This window comes from Eucalyptus grandis, chromosome 8, assembly GCF_016545825.1.
Source record: "Eucalyptus grandis isolate ANBG69807.140 chromosome 8, ASM1654582v1, whole genome shotgun sequence".
Lineage (NCBI taxonomy): Eukaryota > Viridiplantae > Streptophyta > Magnoliopsida > Myrtales > Myrtaceae > Eucalyptus > Eucalyptus grandis.
The window spans coordinates 22,253,199-22,274,588 of NC_052619.1; the positions used below are offsets into that span (position 1 = coordinate 22,253,199).

At 39.9% G+C, this 21,390-nt stretch overlaps 2 protein-coding genes and 1 long non-coding RNA gene across 4 annotated transcripts; 1 reads left to right on the forward strand and 2 right to left on the reverse strand.

The window, feature by feature from the left end:
• The first annotated feature begins 2,415 nt into the window (after positions 1–2,415).
• Positions 2,416–13,570, forward strand: LOC104416477. Its single transcript, XM_039299734.1, has 3 exons — positions 2,416–2,699; positions 4,128–4,290; positions 13,087–13,570. The coding sequence occupies exons 1-3, from the start codon at positions 2,416–2,418 to the stop codon at positions 13,492–13,494; spliced, it is 855 nt and encodes a 284-aa protein (XP_039155668.1). The 3' UTR covers positions 13,495–13,570.
• On the reverse strand, positions 7,261–7,903 carry LOC108959382. Its single transcript, XR_005545625.1, has 2 exons — positions 7,697–7,903; positions 7,261–7,565 (listed from the first exon to the last, which is right to left on the reverse strand). It is a non-coding gene; the product is annotated as an uncharacterized LOC108959382 (long non-coding RNA).
• Positions 13,571–14,467: 897 nt separating the features above from the next.
• LOC108954243 (60S ribosomal protein L6, mitochondrial) lies at positions 14,468–16,346 on the reverse strand. 2 transcript variants are annotated; one of them, XM_018859975.2, is made up of 2 exons: positions 16,121–16,346; positions 14,468–15,174 (listed from the first exon to the last, which is right to left on the reverse strand). In XM_018859975.2, the coding sequence occupies exon 2, from the start codon at positions 15,134–15,136 to the stop codon at positions 14,822–14,824; it is 315 nt and encodes a 104-aa protein (XP_018715520.1). In that variant the 5' UTR covers positions 15,137–15,174; positions 16,121–16,346; the 3' UTR covers positions 14,468–14,821. The 2 variants fall into 2 exon arrangements, with proteins under 2 accessions (XP_018715520.1, XP_018715521.1); XM_018859976.2 differs by having other exon boundaries at positions 14,468–15,164; positions 16,121–16,344.
• Positions 16,347–21,390: the final 5,044 nt, after the last annotated feature.

The following is a 21,390-nucleotide window of genomic DNA, read 5'->3' on the forward strand; positions in this document are numbered from 1 at the left end:
TTAGCCCAATATGCAATGTCGCCTATCAAATTTCCATTCATTCAATGTGATCCCTAATATATTAATACACACTCAATCTAGCCCTTATACTATATGAAATATTTAATGTTATCTTTCATTAATTCAAATTCCATGACAATATTAAATATTTTCATATATAGTTTAGGAACTAGACTGAACATGTACCAATAATGTAGAGACTACATTGAACAAATTGAAAGTTTATGGACGATATTGCAGATTAATCTGAAGCTTAAAGACTATTTATATCATTTTTCCTTTAAATAAGTATGATATACATGAAAGTGCTGCTGCTGGCTAAACCGGAACCACAAGTCAAAACCAAAAGGGTTGGCCAAACCTTTGCTGGCGATGTTGCTCGTGGTGGAAACAAAAAGAGTTCGCGCGTCGACCCGGCATGCAGTGCTGGCCACAGGACAACGTGTGCCCCTCTTCTCTTCTCCTGCTGCTCGCGGTATGAAAACCTTTTTGGGTTATCGGCCCGCGTTGACTTAGGCTTCGCCAATATCTATCTTGGTAGTTTCAACTTTCTTTTTCTCTTTCTTCGCTCACTTGTCGCAGGATTCACGAGTTTCAAAAGTTACTTCCGGGAGTCAATTCAAACTTAAAGCGCTCGATCCGCCAACTCAGGTTGCACCAAGTAAACAGGAAAATAAGAAAAGGGTCAACTGCTATTTCGTTTCTGGTCAACACGGTGGTATTTCAACGTTATAAAAGTCCAGCTTGCAAATTTAAGATTGTTTATTTTATATTAGGTATGGTTGGTCCCGGTCTAATCCGATTCTTAGTTTCTAGAACCGTCGGTCGGTCTGGTCCGGTCCGGTCCAATAGAATTAGTTTTTTTATTTTTTTTGGTCGGTCATCCAATAGAACTAGTTACTTGCATCTCTTTAGCTTTATCTTCTCAAAATGATAATCTAACGAAACATGATAGGACATTATGGAATTATAGAACTCTAAAAACCAAGAGAGGCAAAGCAACAAACGATCAAATAAAAATTTCATGTCGAACTTCGAAGTCCAGTAAAGCTGCATACCACTCATAGCCTGAAATATGTAGCAACAAATGTTCAGTATAATTAACCAACAACTCGTATTACGGAACGGAGAAGAAGCTGCACTACGGAGGCCATCAAGGACATTACCACAGCTCAAATATAAATCAGCAGAGAGCAGCAAAACATATGGTCCACAAAGCTATCTTAAAAGGAGAAACTGACAGAGGCCAAGTGAAACGGACCCTTCCTTCTTCAAGTAATAAAAAGCCTAAAGGCAAAAGGCTAACAAGCAAAACTGCAAGAGATTGAAGGCGCTCGAGCGAGAGCTGAGGGGGGCGTCTGAGAAGAGCCGAGAGCCAGAGGGATGCAAAAGAGCATTGAGGCGTGAGGCACTTAAGGCAAGAGGAAAAGACGGAGACTGAAGGTGCTCTGAGCGGCGTGAGAGGTGAGACTGCAGAGGAGGACTGGAGAAGAGTTAGATTAGGGCTTGTCGCTGTTTTTTTAAGAAATTAAAAAAATTAAAAAATAGTTAGTCCGGTTTGGCCTGGTTGCCCCTTGGAACTAGAAACCGGACTAACACCCTTAAGAACCCCCAAAACTGGCCAGTTCAGTCTGGTCCAAGTGGTTCCCAGTTCAATTGGTCCAATATGCTCATCCCTATTATATATTAACAAACAAATTATTATTTGTAATGAAATATAATGGATTATAGGTACCTTGTAGGAACCAACTACCTTAGTGAGGTAGGTTTGAGATATTATATTAAAATCTATAGTGAGTTTGGGATGGATTTAAAAAGTAATGAAATATCATTGGGACGGGTATAGGATGATGACCCTTCATGCTTCCATTCCTATTGATTCATCATGATCACAAAATTGTTTCTCAATTAAGGTTAAACTTTTTAAAAGGTCAAGGATCATCTATAAAGAATTTCTTTTATGGACATTAGTCCTTCTATAATTATGGTTTTTATGATCTTAACATGTTATAAGTATAAAACCATTCAAGGTTAGCAGATAATGACGTTTCCTTGTGCCACGTTCCTTGACTCAGACCTCTGTAACCCTAATTCTCAAACCAACAAAGAATCAAGAACCGCCGTCCAGGCGTACGCGCTCGCGAATGTGCACGAAACACACTAATACGAATATACAATTCTTGCATTTGACCCGTTCATCCTTTCGAAATTTTCTGAGTCTCTCGAGCATAGGGAGTCAACGTTCAAAACACGTCTCGAGAGAATTTGAAGTCAGGAGGGGCTTGCATGTCTACAAAAACCGGCACGTCGACACGCATCCTCATCAAATTCCTACGTCCTGAACAACAGCAGCATCATCAATCGACCCACCAAGAAATGATGATGAAGTTCCGAAGAGCAATTCTAGTGGCCGTTATGGTGCTTTTGCTGCTAAGATTCGAACCCAGCGAAGCGTGCAGATCGCTCCACGAAAGGGATCAATACCAAAACCAGAAGCCTCATCTCTTGTTCAACATACTGCAAAAGGGCGGCGTCCGTCCTCCTGGGAATGGGTGCGCCTACACTCCAGGCAAAGGAGGGGCGCCTTGCGTGCAGACCAGAGGCTTCGCAGGCCATGGGGCGGTGACCCCTCTGGTCGGTCATGCCAGCGACAAAGAGATGGTTCAACCCGGTGTGGCCGTGGGATCGGAAGTGAACGAGTATTGATCGGCAAGGACTTTCAAGATGCAACACTGGCGATATTTTCATTGGGAATCTTCCCTCGTTCTTCTCTCTCTCTCTCTCTCTCTCTCTCTCTCTCTCTCTCTCTCTCTCTCTCCCCGCTTCTCCTTTGTTTAACGGATGAAATCTCAATTTTTTCTCCGTCTATTCTCTTCTGGAAAGAATATACCGAGAAAAGATGAACCCCTATAGAAATATTTTGCAGCAATTACATGTAAAAGAGAATATAGTGACTTCATACAATTTTCTGTCGTGTAATACATCTTGTACTTGACCGTAGGGTTAAATCATCTCATCATCAATAATCTATCGAGTTAGAGCTGATTTTGTATTCTTTATGCCCCAATTATCAAAAGAAAGAATTGCTGTGGACGGGGAGCGCGAGTAAAGCAATTGGGACGTGTTGCCGTTGTTCGCGCTCTTCTCATCACCTGATTTTCATCGTACGTGGCAAGAAAGTTCTTTAAGTAGCCCTTATTGGTACTCTCTCTCTCTCTCTCTCTCGAACCAGTTGGCTCTATATTCGGAGACTAAGGAGCTGGATCTTGAGTGTCGATGAGGGCAAAGTGGAATGTGGCTTTGCCATGGTCCAACTCTGGAGAGAGAGAGAGAGAGGATGCGATGTTGGTCGGCAATCGTCCAAGCAACAGTGTTAACGTTGCTGCACAAAAAAAAAAAAAAAAAACACGATAGAATCTAGTTTGATGATTGGGCAATAGATGTGTATCTTAATCAAAATATGAAATAAACGACTTAAACTACACCAAACTTGGGACCACGTCGGTTCTGATTGTCCTATATATAATTGTACTAGGATCATCACCATTTCCATCATCGATCAAAGTTTCAAGTAATTTTGCTTTCCTTCCGTCCACTTTTGCCTCGTACCATTGAAGACCGAAATTGAAGAGACACGACCTTCTCGCAGACCAAATTGAGTCGCATCACCGTTTGCTAAGAGGACGTTTTTCCTCACGACATGGTGTTGGAAGTTCTAGCTTCGGTCGCCACCAACTCCATGGATGATTTCTTAAATGCGAAAATAAGGTATCATCTAAGCTTTCCCTTCAAAAAGTCACAATAGGTATTTCTAACATTTAATCCCTTCCTACTTTACTCATTCTTAACCCTACATAACGAAGAAATTCTAATTCAGTTGTACATAGCAGCATTATCATGTTTTGTTGTGATGTTATTTATTCAATCGAGCATCCTCATTAGATAGATGACTTTATCGTAATGAAGATTTTTTAATTTGATTTTAGCTGTATAAACTTAATTATGCTTTCATGATTATTGAGGCCCAGCGAAATCCAACCTTAGAAGATGTAATCTAGTGTCAATTGTCAAGTACAAAGAATCATTGCAATTGTTATACTAACATGGGATTACGATAATAAGTGCAGTTGTAAAATTTTTAATGAATTGGCCGAAGCAAATTATGTGTATAAACAAATATCCCTTGACAAAATTTCAAGAATACTATGGTGGCATCCAGAAGAAAGCAAAGCCTTCATTAAGAGGTGCATCAAGTGCGACAATTTGGAGGCCTTGTACACGCAAGGACTGGTATGTGTCTAATTATGTGATTTATCTCTATAATTTATTTACTATTGTTTTGCTCAGACTTAGAAATTAACCTTATGCAATTTATGAATATTGCAATACGAGTATGTGAGTTTTACGAAGCTTGAGCTAGGAATGGAGCTATTGAAGAGGGTGGCACAAATTGGGCACCTTGGAGCTTCCTATGTCGTCAAGCTCTTCCTCGTCCGCAAGGGTGGTGAGTTGAGGAAGGAAGGAGTTTGACTGCTAAGGAAAGTGTACACGAGCGGGCGAGTGGTGGAATGCCGCAAGAAGTACCTTGACGTCATGCACGACATGTGATGGAATAACACAATGATCTTTGGAGGAGAGCCTCCTTGCTACGACTGTCGGATGTGAAGCAAGCACTACAAGAGGAGGGGATGGAAGAGTGACATCGACCATTACGATAATAGTGAATGCGAGCAGTGCATTTGCTGAGCAGAGATAGAGATCCTCTACAAGTATGGTAGGTGCCCGTGATAACAAGAGGTTTTTCTTTGTTGATGCAATCTATCAAGATCCTTTGTGCCACCACTATCAAGGAAGAAACTACATGCACCTAAAGAAACTCTTGGACAGATTTCAAATGATTTGTGACCGTTGCTATTTTGTCTTTGTGTTTCGTGTCCATGATAGGCTACGATATTTTCATTCAGGCATCGTGCGAGAAATCACTATGCGAGAAAGTTTTCATACCATAGACAATGTATCCAACAACATGTTATTTGTAATTTCTAGAATTATGTAAAAGAGTTTTGGGAAAATTCCAAATAAAGGTCTGATGTATTTTCATTTTCTTAAATAAGGGCATGGAGTAAACATTATTTCAAATAAGAGCTCAAAGTATCATCATTTTTTCAAATAAGGACCTGAAATGAACTTTATTTCAAATAAAAACCTAAATGCCTACATCAATTTTAAAGAATAGCCTAAACTCATTGACTGTAAAGGGTTATTTTGTCTTTTAAAATTTTTAATTTTTATTTTTTTTCCCTTTTTTTAATTTTCTTTAAAAAAAAAAAAAACACAAGCCTATGCTCCCTCCCACCTGAGTTTCTCCTTTTTAAAGATTTATTTTTTAAAATTTTTAATCTAATTTAAAACTTGTGTTTGGACAAAATTATCCTTAATTAGCCGGAATATTTTGCCAACCAACAAGGCTAGACCTTTACTTGAAATAATTATAACCATTATAATCACTTCAGACCATTAACTGATATGGCCAATTCAGGCCCTTATTTGAAATAAAGTTCACTTTAGATTTTTATTTGAGAAAATAAGAGTATTTCGTGCTTTTATTTAGAATTATTTCAAGGGTTTACGAATTTCTATAGTTTCTGTAAGAAAGAAAAATCTGTCGCGGCGAAGAAGTCAATGAGTGTTGGGTTTCATGAAGGTTGAGCTAGAAATCAGTGTTGGGTTTCATGAACCATGGGAGTCCAAAAACATAAGCGTTGGGTTTCTATCAAGAAACGATGATGGTATAGTCCTAGCGGTCAACGCGACGAGGAGAAACTTTTGAAGCGCATTGCAGCGAAAGCAGTAAAAGCTGAAGTAGATCCGCTGGGAAACAGGTCGCTAAGCCTTCGCTCTCACTTCCGTCTGGGGGTTTACGGACGTAAATGAAGCAGCTTAGCTCGTCTTCACGGGGTAAATTCCCCTAAGAAAAGTTATCTCACCCTATTCATTCACAAACCGAAGTACCCGAAACAAGCCAAACCCACGACGCACATCGAAGAGATTGATAAAGGGCAACCGTTAATTTGAGCACTCAATCAAATCTTTGCGAGAGGAGGGGAAGCACTTGGATAATGCTGCACTACACGTGTCATTCTTGAAAAAATAACGCAGGATGTATTAATTCAGTAAGAGCGGGATATTACTCCGATATAATCAGAAAACAAATGACGTTGTTGTGACCGAATAACCTGCCTTCTTCAGTAGGTGCAGCTGCTAGATTGAGTGATACTCATTCCGAATCTGTACGCAGACCAATTACATCACTTGATCGTGATTGATTTTTGGAACATGGACAATGCAAAAGATTGATCTAAACTGTTTAGGATGGATTTTTGTGGAACTTGGCAAATGGAAGCGATTGATCTTTTATGTTTAGTATGGGTGCTCTTGAAACCGACTCAATAGTGATCCAAAACAAAGAAAGCACGTGTAACCAATTTTCCTTTCAAATTAATTTGTTTTATGTTGTTGTCTTTGATGTTAGGATAACCAGCGTTTGTACAAGAATCCAGAGTGGAAGCAATGACTATGACTGCAGTTTTTGTTGGAATATAATACGCGAAAAATAACAGGATCTTACAATTTATGTCAACGTAAAATCACCAAAGAAATAAACGAGAAATAATAAGAATACCATAAATTTACGTAATTTGGTTCGAGTATCAATATCTATGTCCACGAAGAGAGCCAATAGCAAATAATCCACTATAATCGGATAATCAGAATTTACGATCTTTCACACGCTCAAGTATTTCTCACACCTAAATTTAAGTTCAAATTCAAAGTGTTTATAAATAAACAACTTACTTGGACATAAATTTACTGCACAAAATTACTGCACATTTAAGTTCAAAATAAAACGCTCTACGTATGCCAAAACAAAAACTGGGCGTTTGTCCCTTCTCCACTTCTCCACGTACGTATATCTTCACATTCTCTACCTCTTCAAGACTTGTGCCGCGTTCACTTGCAAAAAGGGAAAAGAAAACTTAGGCATTTTATGTAGGGGTGAGCGGTTCTCGGTTCCTTACAGGTTCCGCTTGGAACCTGGAACCTACCCTCGGGTACAGGTTCCTCATTTTTTGGAACCGGGAACCTACCCGTTAGAACCGAGAACCTGGAACCTACCCTGTCACAGGTTCCGGGGTCGGTTCCAGGTTCCAACAGGTTCTTTTTCTAAAAATTTTTAGTTAAAAAAAATGAAAATGAATGCAGCAATAATACACAAACTTGTCATTCATCGAAGATAATATAACATAAACAGCAAACAGCATTTTAGAAGTAATAAACAAACTGTTTTTACACTCATAAACAAACTGTTTTTACACAAAAGAGCTCAATCACCTCAGTGTCAGCTTCTTGCTGCACATTTTTATCCTGGTATGCTTCATGAGTGGACTCATTTCCTTCATAAACTGTTAAATCAGGATTAGAAGGAAGAGCCGGCTGAAGAACAGAAGCAGCTACACCCTCAGCAACATTTCGAAGATCTTGCTTGATGAGATCCTCTGCTGAACCTTCAGAAGAGAAATTAAACAACCAAAAGAAGCCACTTGACAATATCAATTTGGTAAATGTAAGATGCACATGATTCAGAATTAAGTAGAAGCACTCTCCCATATAAATATATTAGACAACACAAGCTCACCTTATGATACGCTGATCCTCTCTGTCAGACACCCAGTAGTTCAGGACAGCAGAAGTTAAATAGCGCCCATAGTAGTACAAGAGAGTATTGATGGCATCCTGGAAGGTATGGCTCTTAGCTGATCAAACTGTGCATTGACAGAATGAAGCTTCTCACTTAAGATCAATACCTACAGTAGTACAAGAGAGTAATTAACAGCAAATTAATCCACCAGAAAATGCATGTCCCATGCCACGTAAAACCACAAGTGTAAACCTGAGTATCCTAATCAAATCTGATAAGATAACGGGAAGCCAGAAGTCCTCTCTCTCTCTCTCTCTCTCTCTCTCTCACGTGTGCACACGTGCCCAGAAAGAACCTGAAAAAGCAAATCCCTCTCACCAGGCACAGGAAATTCATACCAAAACAGAGAAAGGTAAATCTCCAGCAACCTTATAGCATTAGACATGTTACAACATGAAAGAACAGAACTCCTTTATGCGCAGAATGATTCATCAAAATCAGCACCATACATGCGGATCTCAATTTTGTTCTAGTGCAATGCAAAAGTCCCTCCAATTGCTTCTTTAAAACAAGAAAATAAAAATGGTGAAATATATCTGTGCTAGGAGAAAATTCTTCTTAACTGCAATATCTTATTTAAACAGCAGTCTCCAAGGCCCATACAGAGGCTTAATCATGAAACATCTCAAATAACTCATAAAGCATTACAACAAACTTACGTCCTTTCTATGGAATCTAAAGTCCTAAAGCATTACTTCTGTTTTTCTACCAAAAAAAAAAAAAGGTCCTAAAGCATCTCCAAATTTCACCAAATTAATGTTATATGTTTCAATCTAAATAAAGAGTAACTGAACAATTAGTTTCCTTAAAAATCATAATAAGATGAACACACTTTTTTAACAATCATTTTCAAAGAAACAAGCAGAGCCAACAAAAAAACAAGCAAAATTTTCTCATAGATAGCCGCCAATGTGATCAATATCAAACAAAGCAAAGAAACTTTAAGTTCAAAAAGTCCCCCCAAATATCATCACAAAAGATTCTCTCCACAGCCCAACATCAGCCACAATAGAGAGAAGGTGCCCAACAATTCGTGTTTATAAATAAACAACCACAGCTTGGACATAAATTTACTCTAGCCTAAAGCGGAACATAAATCCCAATTCCCAAGGAGAAGCCGCATAAAACATTTAAGTTCAAAATAAAACGCTCTATGCCTTTTCCCCTGTAAGTAGTTCCCTCGCCAAAACAAAAAACCACCGAAACAAGCCGGGCGTTTGTCCCTTCTCCACTTCTCCACGTACGTATATCTTCACATTCTCTACCTCTTCAAGACTTGTCACGGCCGCGTTCACTTGCAAAAGGAAAAGAAAACTTAGGCATTTTCGGCCGAGAGAGGGGGTAAGAGGAGAGAGAGAAGAAAAGAAAAAGTGTGCCCAAAGTCAAAAATCACGTTTGAGCTTGCCCCCATTGCATCACCAAACCAATGCCTACAAAGATTCTACTTCTATAAAAGGGAATTTCCTTTTTTTTTTTATCTCTCCCGACAAAGACATCTTTGGCCTTAAAAGATAAATAGATAAATTAAATATAGTGTGCCCCTTTTGTCTTGTAGTGACAAATCACATTCTCCTTATTTCGTTGCTTATCCTGCACGTATGAAAGAAAGTTCAATAAAAAAAAAAGATTTCTTCATTCAATTTATAATTCTTTTAAGAAAATCTTCTTTAATAGAATTTAATTTAACAAATCGTTATTCGAATTCAAACTCGATACATTAATTTAATAGTTTCCTCGTGCAATCCATGTTTAGTCCGTCATTCTAGACAATAGAATCAATGGTATGCCAAGACATTCCTCTGTGCTGGACTGAATATCCAGTGCATCGCGCCCACTTGACATCACATGGACAATTGGTTGGAAACATAACTCGGTAAGAATTTACTCATCCTGTCTTTGATGATGGATTTTTTTTGCCATGACTGGAGCTTATATGACTTTAGGAACAGAGAAGCTGTTTGAAATCCGTCTACTGTCGAGAAATATTTGTGTCTTAAAAGAATTTTAAGTCGAGTCAAATTTCTTATTGAGTTACAACGAAACAATACATGGTACAGAAGGGTACTGTTGGTGCCCCTTTGTAGAGCTCTTGCCCCTCCCTTGCGTACATGATCTGCTGTATATTTATTTAAAAAAAAAAAAAAGCACTGCGTATCCCCTCCTCTCTACTGTAGTACAGGCGACCGTACATGAGAGGCGCGGTATCAACCGTCGGATTGCGAGGACGGATCTGGGCCGTCCGAGCCTTTAGCTCCGGACGGGGGACGGAGGAAGCGGTGGGGGCCAGGCCAGGTAGCAGACGCCGGTTTTGGGGGGTTTGAAATCGAGGGCGGAGATCCCTCCTCGGACTCCCGACACGTGGATCGGATTCGCGATGTGTGGGGCCCACGCTTCAATGGCCGAGTATGATATTTTGGTGTTTCCCATTTTTTTTTTTTTTTTTGTCATACTCTATTCCTACTCTACATTCACTCTCAGACTTTTGCCCTGCCTCTTGTAGGGCGTGGGAGTCGAAACCCACTCCTGAAACTTACGCGTCCTCACCCCATCCCCCTCCCATTCCCTTAAGAATGTGGGGATTTGAAGCCCTCACCTCCCCTTTCCATGTTGGAAGGGTGGCCATTGGGCGAATCCCAATGGTTTGGTGTTTCCCATTTATTTGATTGTTTTTTTGGTGGATCTCATAAATCGGGGATGATAAGTTAAATCACAACCTTAGCTACTAAGAAAATATATATAGGGGAAAAAGTAAATTATTATTTGCGATTTAAAAAAAAAAAATGCATTAGGTGGCCGATATGATACATTGATGTTTTTTGTTTATTTTATTGTTCTGATAAGTTTCCAGTTGGATCGCATGAATGTGGGGATTAAGTTAAATCGAAACCTTAGCTGTTAAGGATTATTTGTGAATTATTTTTTTATTTTAAAGGATGCATTAAATAAATAAAGACGACGGCCTTTGGCTTACGTGTATGGACCAGAGGCTCCCAAATACGTGTTCTCACTCGAGGAAATATTTAGAATCTTTTTAATCCAAAGTGGAAATATTTAGACCCGCATCCTAATTAAGTCCCTACGTCCTCAACCACAGCGACATCATCGATCGACCCACCGAGAAATGATGGAGTTCCTAAGAGCAATTCTAGTGGCCATCCTGGTGCTTTTGCTGCTAAGGTTCGAACCCAACGAAGCGGGCCGACCGCTCCGCGAAAGGGACGACGAATACCAAAACCAGAAGCCTTATCACTCGTTCGACATACTGGAAAAGGGCAGCGTCCCTCCTCCCGGGAATAGGTGCGCCTACACTCCGGGCAATAGTGGGGCGCCTTGCACGCCGACCATGAGCTTCGCGGGCCACGGCGCGGTGACCCCTCCGGTCAGTCATGCCAGCGACGAAGAGATGGTTCAACCCAGTGTGGCTGCCAGCAACAGAGAGATGGTTCGGTCCAAAGTGGCTGCGGGATCGGAAGTGAACGAGTATTGATCTGCCCTCGTTCTTTCCCCTCTCTCTCTCTCTCTCCCTCTCCGCTTCTCCTTCGTTTAACGGATGAAATCTCAATTTTTATCTCCGTCTATTCTCTCCTGGAAAGAATATACGGAAAAAAGACGAACCCCGTATAGAGATATGTTGCAGCCGTTAAATATGAAAAAGAACATAGTGACTTCATTCAATGTTCTGTCGTGTAATACACCTTGTACTTGACCCGCATAGTGTTAAATCATCTCATCATCAATTATCTATCGATTAAGAGCTGATTTTGTATTCTTTATGCCCCAATTATCAAAAGAAAGATTTGCTGTGGCCGGGTAGCGCAAGCAAAGCAATTGAAACGTGTTGCCGTCGTTCGCGCTCTTTTCATCACCCGATTTTCATCGTACGTGCCAAGAAAGTTCTTTAAAGTAGCCTATTCGGAGAACAAGGGGCTGGATCTTGCAGTGTCGATGAGGGCGAAGTGGCGTCCGGCCTTGCCGTGGCCCAACCCTGCAGAGAGAGAGAGAGAGAGAGAGAGAGAGAGAGAGAGAGAGAGGATGCGATGTTGGTCAAAAATTGTCCGAGCAACAGTGTTAACGTTGCTGCAAGGAAAAAAAAGATGGATTTTTATCTACGTTAGTAGAATTTTGAAAGAGTTTAGTAACCCACAAAGAACTGTCAGTTAAAATAATTGTCACTAAAATAATTTTTTATCCACCAAAACTCAACACGCACGGATTTTTATATACACTAGTAGATTTCATGCAGGTGAATTTGAAAGTTTGTTAATCTCACTTCGAATCATTCATGTACTTGACTTTCCTTATTTAGACTCGTTTGATAATTGGCCAATAGATGTGTATCCTAATCGAAATAGGAAATAAACAGCTTAAACTACACCAAACTTAGGATAACGTCGGTTCTAATTGTCCTATATATAATCGTACTAGGATCATCAACGTTTCCATCATTGATCAAAGTTTCAAGTAATCTACTCACGAGCCAAAATTGAGTCACCTCAATCTAGCTATGGAGATCAAATCCTTTGATGTTCTTCCTCGTGATATGGTGTTGGAAGTTCTCGCTTCGGTCGCCGCCAACTCCATGGACGATTTCTTCAATGCGAAAATAAGGTACTGTCTAAGCTTTCCCTTCAAAAAGTCACGGTTGATATTTCTGATGTTTAATCTCTTCCTACTTTACTCATTCTGAACCCTATATAACGAAGAAATTCTAATTCAGTTGTACGTAGAAACTTTATAATGTTTTGTTGTGATGTTATTTATTCAATCGAGCATCCTCACGCCGAATTCCGCTGTTTTCTTCGCTTTTCCTTTGCTGCAAATCACGAACGTGGTTGATATGTTATGCGTGGACTTGGCACGTGTCGTAAGTTCTCCGCCATACTCAATGCTTCAACGAAATTGGGATGTTCTCTTCTTCTTTTTCCGCAAACCTGCTCGCCCTCCTTTTAATTCTCTTTTAGATGTTGTGATCGTCCCCTGTGCATGAGTTCCCGCAGAAAGAAAGAAGATAACAGTGGGATGTTGATGAAGAATGGGCGCGAAAGCCCACTGATATATTATTCTTGTCCCTGCAGTTGCAAAACTTTTAATGAATTAGCTGAAGAAAATTACGTATATCGACAAATATCACTGGACAAGATTTCAAGAATACTATGGTGGCATCCGGAAGAAGGCAAAGCTTTCATTGAGAGGTGCATCAAGTGCGACAATTTGGAGGCCTTGTACACGCAAGGACTGGTACATTATGTGATTTCTCTCTCTAATTTATTCGCTACTATTTCGTGCTAAGTTGAAAATTGACCATATGCAATTTGGGAATGTTGCAGTATGAGTATGTGAGTTTCATGAAGGTTGAGCTAGGAATGGAGCTATTGAGGAGGGCGGCACAGATTGGGCACCTCGGAGCTTCCTACGTGGTCGGGCTTCTCCTCGTCTGCAAGGGTGGTGAGTTGCAGAAGGAAGGAGTCCAACTATTGAGAAAAGTCTATGCGAGCGGGCGAGTGGTGGAATGCCGCAAGAAGTACCTCAACGTCGTGCGTGACATGTGGTGGAACAACACGACAATCTTCGAAGGAGAGCCTCCTCGCTACGACTGCCGGATGCGGAGCGAGCATTGCAAGAGAAGGGGATGGGTGAGCGACATTGACCATTACGACAACACCGAATGTGAACAGTGCATTTGCCGAGCGGAGATAGAGATCCTCTACAAATACAAATATGGTAGACACCCGTGATCACGAGAGGTTTTTATTTATCAAGGTGATCTATAAATCAAGATCCTCCCAGCCACCACAATGAAGGAAGAAACTGTATGCATATGAAGAAAACTCTTGGAGAGATTTAAGACGATTTGTGACCATCGCTGCTTTATCTTTGTGTTTTACATCTGTGATAGGCTATGCTATTTCATTCAGGCATCGTGCGACAAGTTTTCATACCGCAAGAATGTGCACTAACCAGTATATACAATGACATGTTATTTTTAATTTCTGGGATTATGTGAAGGACTTTTACGAATGTTTGTAGTTGCCATGAGTGTTGGGTTTCATGAAGGCTGAGTTAGAAATAAGTATTGGGTTTAATGAACCAAGGGAGTCCAAAAAAGCAAGTGTTGGGTTTCTATCAAGAAACGATGACAGTATAGTCCTAGCGGTCAATGCGACGAGGAGAAACTTTTGAAGCGCATTGCAGCAAAAACAGGAAAAGCTGAAGTAGATTCGCTAGGAAACTGGTCGCTAAGCGTTTGCTCACTTCCGTTTGAGGGCTTACGGACACAAATGAAGCAAAGCTTAGCTCATCTTCAAGGGGGGTAATTTCGATTAATGCGTTCAAGTGATCAATTCGTCTCGATCGTTCGTGACGAGATAACCCATCTGGAGTGGAAAATTCAGTCGTCGTGGTGGGGCAGAATCGCACGCAAGAGCTTCGATATGCAAGGCGTGCGCAACAGCTCCGCCCACCTGCATCAAGCTCTCACCTTGAGCGCCTAATACTGACCCCAGCACGGAGGCAAGCTGTGTTCCCTCCTTTTCAACCATGACCACGAGACTGGCAAGAAAAACACCAGTCTACAGCTTTCAACTGTACAAGCATCTTCAGATTTTCTTAGAAGATGGAACGTCCTCCAAATCATGATTAGTATCTAGATAACTAAGTCATAGGAAAAGCAAGAGATATGAGAGACGAGCTCTCAATTAACATGCTCTATTTAGAGGACAAATTAAATCAGCTCGTTTGAGTCCTTCCATATATAGTAGACAAATCTGTCAACAGCCATGAATTCAGCCTAAATAGCTCTAGAAAATAGCTATAGAAGGAGCACAGGTTTATCTTTGTTACCAGAAAATGGAAGAAGAAAAATAAAATAAAATAAAATAAAATAAAATAAAAACCTGAAAGAAAAGTGATTTTCGATTCTAATCTGAACTAGGCAATCGGCTGCAAAAATATTCGATCACAACAAGCTACAAAACTCCCTCCAAGTTTTACAGAGCAAACTGTGATTTTTGCCTCATGGTCTTATTATGAATAATTTTACAGCAGCAGTATGCATCTGCACACTCATTTCGACTTCTTCCCTGCCTTCTTCTTGATAACTTCATCGATGTACATTATACCTTTGCCCTTGTAAACTTCTGGAGGCTTGCAACTACGAACGGCAGCGGCAAACTGATGCACCCTCTGCTTGTCGATCCCAGTACAGCAGACCACATTGTTTTTAAAGCAAAAGACACGCACTGCAGGAGGAACAGTCAGCTCCACCTCGTGACTGTAGCCTAATTTTAGGTACAAGAGGCGTCCCTCAGACTCCGCTCTAGCCTTGAACCCAACACCAACAATCTTGAGAAAGCGAAAGAATTTGGCCTCCATTGTCATCAAAGAAAACAGATTGCCTCAATTTCCCCTGAGATCAGCTACCAAATTAAGCACATCCTCCAATCATTATTTCCAAAAGTCAATTCACGAGAAGTGACAACAGCATCCCCAAAACTGATAAACTTATGGAAACCATAGTAAGAAACCGAACCCATAGGAGCAGAAATCTATAGGACGCAAGTAGGCTACAGACTACAGGGCACTCTGGCCTTTGGCATTATTTCTTTTACTCTATATCCCCATTATACACTCCTCTACTGATCCGATTTCTTTAACTTTAAGCCACAGTGGCCCTCTTCCAACCGAATGTTTCATAGTTGAAAAGCAAGAAAACTATCTCATCCAGCTTCAGTAGAGGAGTGGTGTATTAAGAGATTTTCCATCAGTAACATAATCTATTCACTACTCCGAGCTTTTGCCGGCCAAAAAACAAGAAGTTATAGGTTCTTAGGCCCTTCTTTCCCTTTCACAGCGCCCATTGTCGTTCTACACATATTCCAATGTTTTTGATCTAATTAGATCATCCCCACTCTTTATCGGCCTATGCAACAAGCTTCGGCCTCAAATCTCAGATTGAATTGCAGGAAAAAATCAAGCAACCTACTCACAGACAACAAAACAAAGGCCCCCTCCAACATGGAAACAGACCCCCCCTGCAACTAAAGTGGAAGAACAGAACCAAGAGAACAAGATAGAGCTAATTGCAGTCACTCTGCCACAAGCGACGAAAAACGAAATTCAAGCAGCAGCAGCTCACTCCATTCACAGACAGTGCCCTTGCTGCAACGCTGCGCTCTAAACCCAGGAACCAAAAACACAAAAGATCAAGCATTTCCACAACCCCGAAACTCAAATCCGATTTTGACAAAAAGGGTTTGAGGAAAAACACAAGATGGCGAAAGGAATGAGCATGGCTCGAGACCCCCCGGAAAGTTTCCAAAGAAAATAAAATAAAAAAAAAAGAACTTTCGCTAGAAACCGTACCTCTGAGAGTGAATGAGGAGGGCGCGGAATGTTTGATTCAGGAGAGCTTGCTTGCGGAGGGAAGAGATGGGTCAACGGCGGAATTGCGTTCCAAGAGGTAATGGATGTCGCTGAGAAGGAGGAGCAGGGCGGTGGCAGTCGATTCCTAACCCTAACAGGGACGCCCCCCACGGCTGGAGGAGAGAGAAAGAGGACTTCTTTCTTTACTCTCTCTCTCTCTCTCTCTCTCTCTCTCTCTGCTGAAATTATTTTATTTGTTGCAAAACCAGAAATTGTTTTCCTTCATAAGAGCAAAATATGGTTTTCTTTTTCCGGCCAAAAGAGCAAAAATGGTTTGGGATAAGTCCATCTTTTTTTCTTTTTTTTTTTTTTTTGGTCGGTCTTCTCGTTTATAAATGATAGACTTATTTAATTTAATTTTAGTTTGCTTAAACATTTCCTATTTAAAAGCAGTATTTGCTAGCCCCAGATAATTAATTGTTATTTATCATCATTTTTAGTAAACGAGTTTGTCTTATACGCTCGTTCGCTGCACCTTCGATTAGTTTTATTACTCCATTTACTTTTTGCACATAAAGTATGTATTTAGTATAAATCTCAATTGATTAATTAAAAACATGCACGAGAGAAACGTTTTTTAAATCAATACCTTAGCAAGAGAGTGCCATGAAGATGAAAGACATTATTTATCTTGTACATATCTAAGGAGAAAATTAAAGGAAAAATTGAGATTGTCATGAAATTTGAGCGCACTTGGGCCGATACATATTGGAGACTGGCCCAGGCCATGAGATAACCCCGTCCAGGTAAGTCGCTATACATATTAGATTTTGATTATCTTGTAATCACCTACAAGATAACTTTCCTTCTGAATAATGATTACAGAAATTTTTCATAACTTTCCTTCCGAATAATTTTAAAGATAGCTTTGAAGAGTCTCGATCAGATTTGGTTTCGAAAGAGGAAGGCAGATACGAATCCTTTGAATAATGTCTTTGCAAACAAGTTCAATTTTATGGACTTGCTTGTCAAGCTGTTCGTAAGTTCAATTTTTCTTCTGTATAATTGTTCTTGTTCTTGCTGCTAAAAACATGAAAATGCCATTAGAAAGTTTTCAGTCAATTCTTCTTCTTTGATTTTACGGTTGATTGGGAAATAGATTCAAAGAGACAAGCAGTTAGTCCTATTTTCATTCTTGAGATTTTGAATCAGTCAACTTTTCATTGATTTTAGACTGAGAACTGTTATCCGATAGAACCCATTTGAACTTACTTAGTCTTCTTGAAAACAATTGAATTTCATTTCGCATTCTGTAAAGCTGCTTTTTGAAAATCAGTCTGTGTCATCTTTAAGTTATCTAGTTGAAATTAGATAATCCTGGTTGATCTGATTAAGAGAAAATCGAAAACATCTCTTCTTAAATGACGTCAAACAAGCGCATTTAGAATAAGATCATCTCATTGAGAAAGAAAAGAGGAACTTTAGAGCCAATAAATGAATGCTCTGCTGCCTGTTCAGCTTCCCATCATAAGCCAACGCGAACTGCTAGCATCCAACAATTGATGTCAATCTACATGATTGGATTCACTAGTATTTTCTGTTAACTTGGCTATGTAAATGCTTAATTCTTATGACTGATCTCACGATAAGAGCACTTTATCTTTGCTCAGATATATTGTCCTCATAATATCTCGAGCATTTTGTACAGATATGAAAATCAAATGGAGAGCTTCTGCCATTTTATCGATATTCCTTTTGATTCACCTCCTGCAGAAACTTCCTGAGAGAGACATCCTCTATCGGCGACTGGATGAAAGATAGGTTAAACAGATCGGTATTTTGGGCTTGCTGCCTGCGGCGAGCTCGCAACCCGGGACAAAATGATATGGTGTAAGGCTTCTTCATCTCATTTGCTGGTCGGGTTTGGATTTAGTAGGTGTTGATAATGGTAATAGGAGCCCATAGTACTCTTTGCCACCTGATATTGGCGCATGTTTTGCTTAACCAAATTGGGACTTCAAGATTTTTTGTGTTTTTATTTGACTTTGACAGGAACTTTGTTGAACCTTTACTGTTGCCAGCGTCGAAGGTTCTGCATAGATGGATTGAGGTTGTAAATCAATCCTTCATTGTTCGTACCTTATTTTTTTCTGGGTGGAAAAGTCGAGCAATAATTTTTAGTCATAGTGAAAACATCACTTTGATTAAATGATCGATTCAATTAGCAGGAGATTACTTTTGCTGACACATTCTAATCAATAATTTTCCCCCTTAGGGAAGTGATTTGTTAAGGGTAAAATATGTTCCTTATCCTTTTAATCTTCTTTGAAGTATGTGATCTGAATCATAAAAAGCAGGGTGAAGCTTATCAAACATTTCATGATGCATTATACGTCCATAAAATGTTTGGAGATATATTTGATGCTTGCTTTGCTTGATTGTCAGCAGCTGAAGTTGCAAACATTTGTTGCTAGTGCAGCGTCCTGAAGGCAACCCTTGCAACAGATGCTGTCATAGGGTCAATGGTAAGGTTTGCTTTTTCACCTGAGTATGCATAAGTAGTTTCTTGAAACGGAGATTTTCAGAATTTTAGTAAGTAAAGTAGTACATCATGTATGACCAGGAAGCAGTCGTAATCTTCTGGCACAACAGTTAAATGTGCAGGGGAGTGTTCATACACCAGGGAGTAAATATGGGTTGCTGCATCATGTTATGGGTGAAACAGATGGTGCTCAGGGGATCTGGTCATATGTATCATTTTTTCTAAGCATCTTCACAAAATTCATCTTTGAGTACCCAGACATGTGGCAAACTGTGAGGCTGTTGCTTGTAAAAGGAGCATTAGATAACTAAAAATCTGTACAGCTCTCCATTTTCTGTTGGCATCTCCATTCTGTAACATGTCCGTCTTGTTGAGTAAGAGCACACAAATCCATCCTCTTTATCATGGATGAATTAATTATGACAAACTTCTGGAATGCTCATAGTCTAAATCATTAATTAGGTTTTAAGCATCACAGACTTCTGGGAAGTCCAATTGAGCAAAACCTGGCAGTGAAAAAGTTGACTCCAGGAAGTTGACAGATTTTTGACACTTTGAACATTTTGTAACATGCTTTATGTTTCTGGAAGTACAGATTTACAAGTTGATTTCTCATTGTTGATAGAAAATTTGTCCGTGCTATGTGGTTTTATCTTATGCTCTAGTTTGGAAGGGTAGTTTAGACTCTCATTCTTGGAATTGTTCTTGGTCATTCCTGCTTTTAGGTATGCTGAACATAGGATGGGTTCAGTGTCCTGGCTATTGGTAATGTCGGAGCTCAGATCATAACAAATGCAGAGGTGTTTTCTGCCTTAGTGCCTTACTGGGTCATACTTTCTCTCAATGATTTTGGAACCACATAACATCCCCTTAATTCGGTACACGACATAGCATTGAGAGATCTTATGCTCCGATTGGTTGTTTGATTTATTTATTTCTGAGACGTGTTTCATCCTATATTGTCAGGAATCACACCAGCAGGCTTTTCTGAACTTCCTCAAGCCCCTAGTAAATCCTGCCACGCAGGCAGGAGTTTTTTTTTTTCCTATTTGAGGATGCATCTACTTGTATCGGACTTCCCTTGTGCCATTTTTAATATGCTATTGTGCAATAATGTTGTTTAGCTTTCTCAGCCGATGCTTGATGAGTATGACAGAGTGAAGGGTATAAGCTTCAAAACGTGAAGCTCCTTGGGAACCAAATTTGGGCCCTTCAGAGAATTACTCTAACATTGCATGGATGACTACTATAATCAGGTGCAGCGGGCTGATGGTTCAGACGTGCATTCTTCCATTGTTTATCAAATGTGACTCCTTACAGGCCCTTCAAGGTTATGAACTGTTCTTCTGATTCATGTTTTCATATGCTGATAAAAGGCGTGACAGATGACACTTGGCCTTTTCATCTGTAAAATAAGTACTTGGACCTCCAATAGATCCTGCAGATTTTAGGCAGGAATTAGTACCTCAAGATGTTCTTCCCGATGAATTTCTCCGGTCTGTCAAGTACGCTGATTAAACCTCTGTGAGCTCGATTATTGCTTTCGACTGATCTGTAAAATCTTTTTACTTTGTCATCTAGAGGCGTGCATAGAAATAGTCCATTAATTCAACGGGTCCTACAGAAAGCCCAACAACTCATGATGTATATGGAGTAACGATCCCCACCTTTTCTTGACAATGTGTAAGAACTCCATTGAGTGCAGTTTGTGCTGGTTATTGTGAAATGCATTTGCTTCATCACAGTGTCACTGTAGCTTAATGATGGAAATCAGAATGATTGTGCTTCCTACAAATGTCACTGCTGTAAATCTTTAAGTTTCGCATCAATGCCAATGAACTAGATCTCGATTAATTAGTCTTGGACTAGTCTCTCATGTGGAATTTGTTTTTTGGGAAGGAGGCCGGCCGTGAATTGCAGAAACCCAAGTTTGGGACATTAGGTTCCTACATCATCACCGCTTTTCCACAAACTGCACCATCCTTATTGGTTGAAAACTCATCCCTCTGTGTCATTGTGTCCAATAGTCGAAGAGGCGACAACAAAAATAGATCTTGCGCGGTACAAAACGCCATCCTCCTGATCTCACAGGTTGAGTTATCCTCATGCAGGTCCTCAGCATGGGGGAACAATTCATGTTGGTTCTGAGAGGTGTATTCTCAGCACATTGAGTAGTATGTGCTATTTGATTGGGGTCCTTGTTATTTTTTCGTATCCATGTTGTGATTGGCAAAAACGACATCAATTTGTCAATCTATTTCCTAAACCTATGGTTATAGTTTCAAAATTATATGCTGGCTACTCAGACGTTCATATTCCGTTGCTTCTTCACTCCACTGCAACCTAAAGATAATCGGGTTATGGCATAAGAATGTCAAGCAAGAAACATTGTACCACCTTAAAATCCTTTTGATGAGCATTTTTGGAACATCATTCCAGTTTCTAAATCTGATATAAATGGTCGAACTTCATCTGATTGTACCACCTTTTTTAAAATTTGCCTTTTTGAAGAGCAAAATTTTTAGTAAAATTTGCATTAAAATACAACTTTGAAAATATCAAAATTTGCATTTGTAAATGACTTTTATTTAATTAAAAAAACAAAAACAAAATTCTATTTTCTTTTTTGAAGTCCGCCAAATCTGATATAAATGGTCGAACTTCAGGTCTGATTGTATGGAGAAATTGACTCAGCTTTCCCAATGGACCTCTCCCCTCCATTCCCCCA

Excerpts from the sequence above, each read along its gene's own strand:
- LOC104416477 (XM_039299734.1), top strand. The coding sequence starts at position 2,416 with ATGGTGCTTTTGCTGCTAAGATTCGAACCCAGCGAAGCGTGCAGATCG. Across the intron at positions 2,700-4,127 it reads GTGGGATCGGAAGTGAACGA|TTGTAAAATTTTTAATGAAT; the intron begins GTATTGATCGGC and ends TAATAAGTGCAG. Across the intron at positions 4,291-13,086 it reads CCTTGTACACGCAAGGACTG|TATGAGTATGTGAGTTTCAT; the intron begins GTATGTGTCTAA and ends GGAATGTTGCAG.
- LOC108954243 (XM_018859975.2), bottom strand. The coding sequence starts at position 15,136 with ATGACAATGGAGGCCAAATTCTTTCGCTTTCTCAAGATTGTTGGTGTT.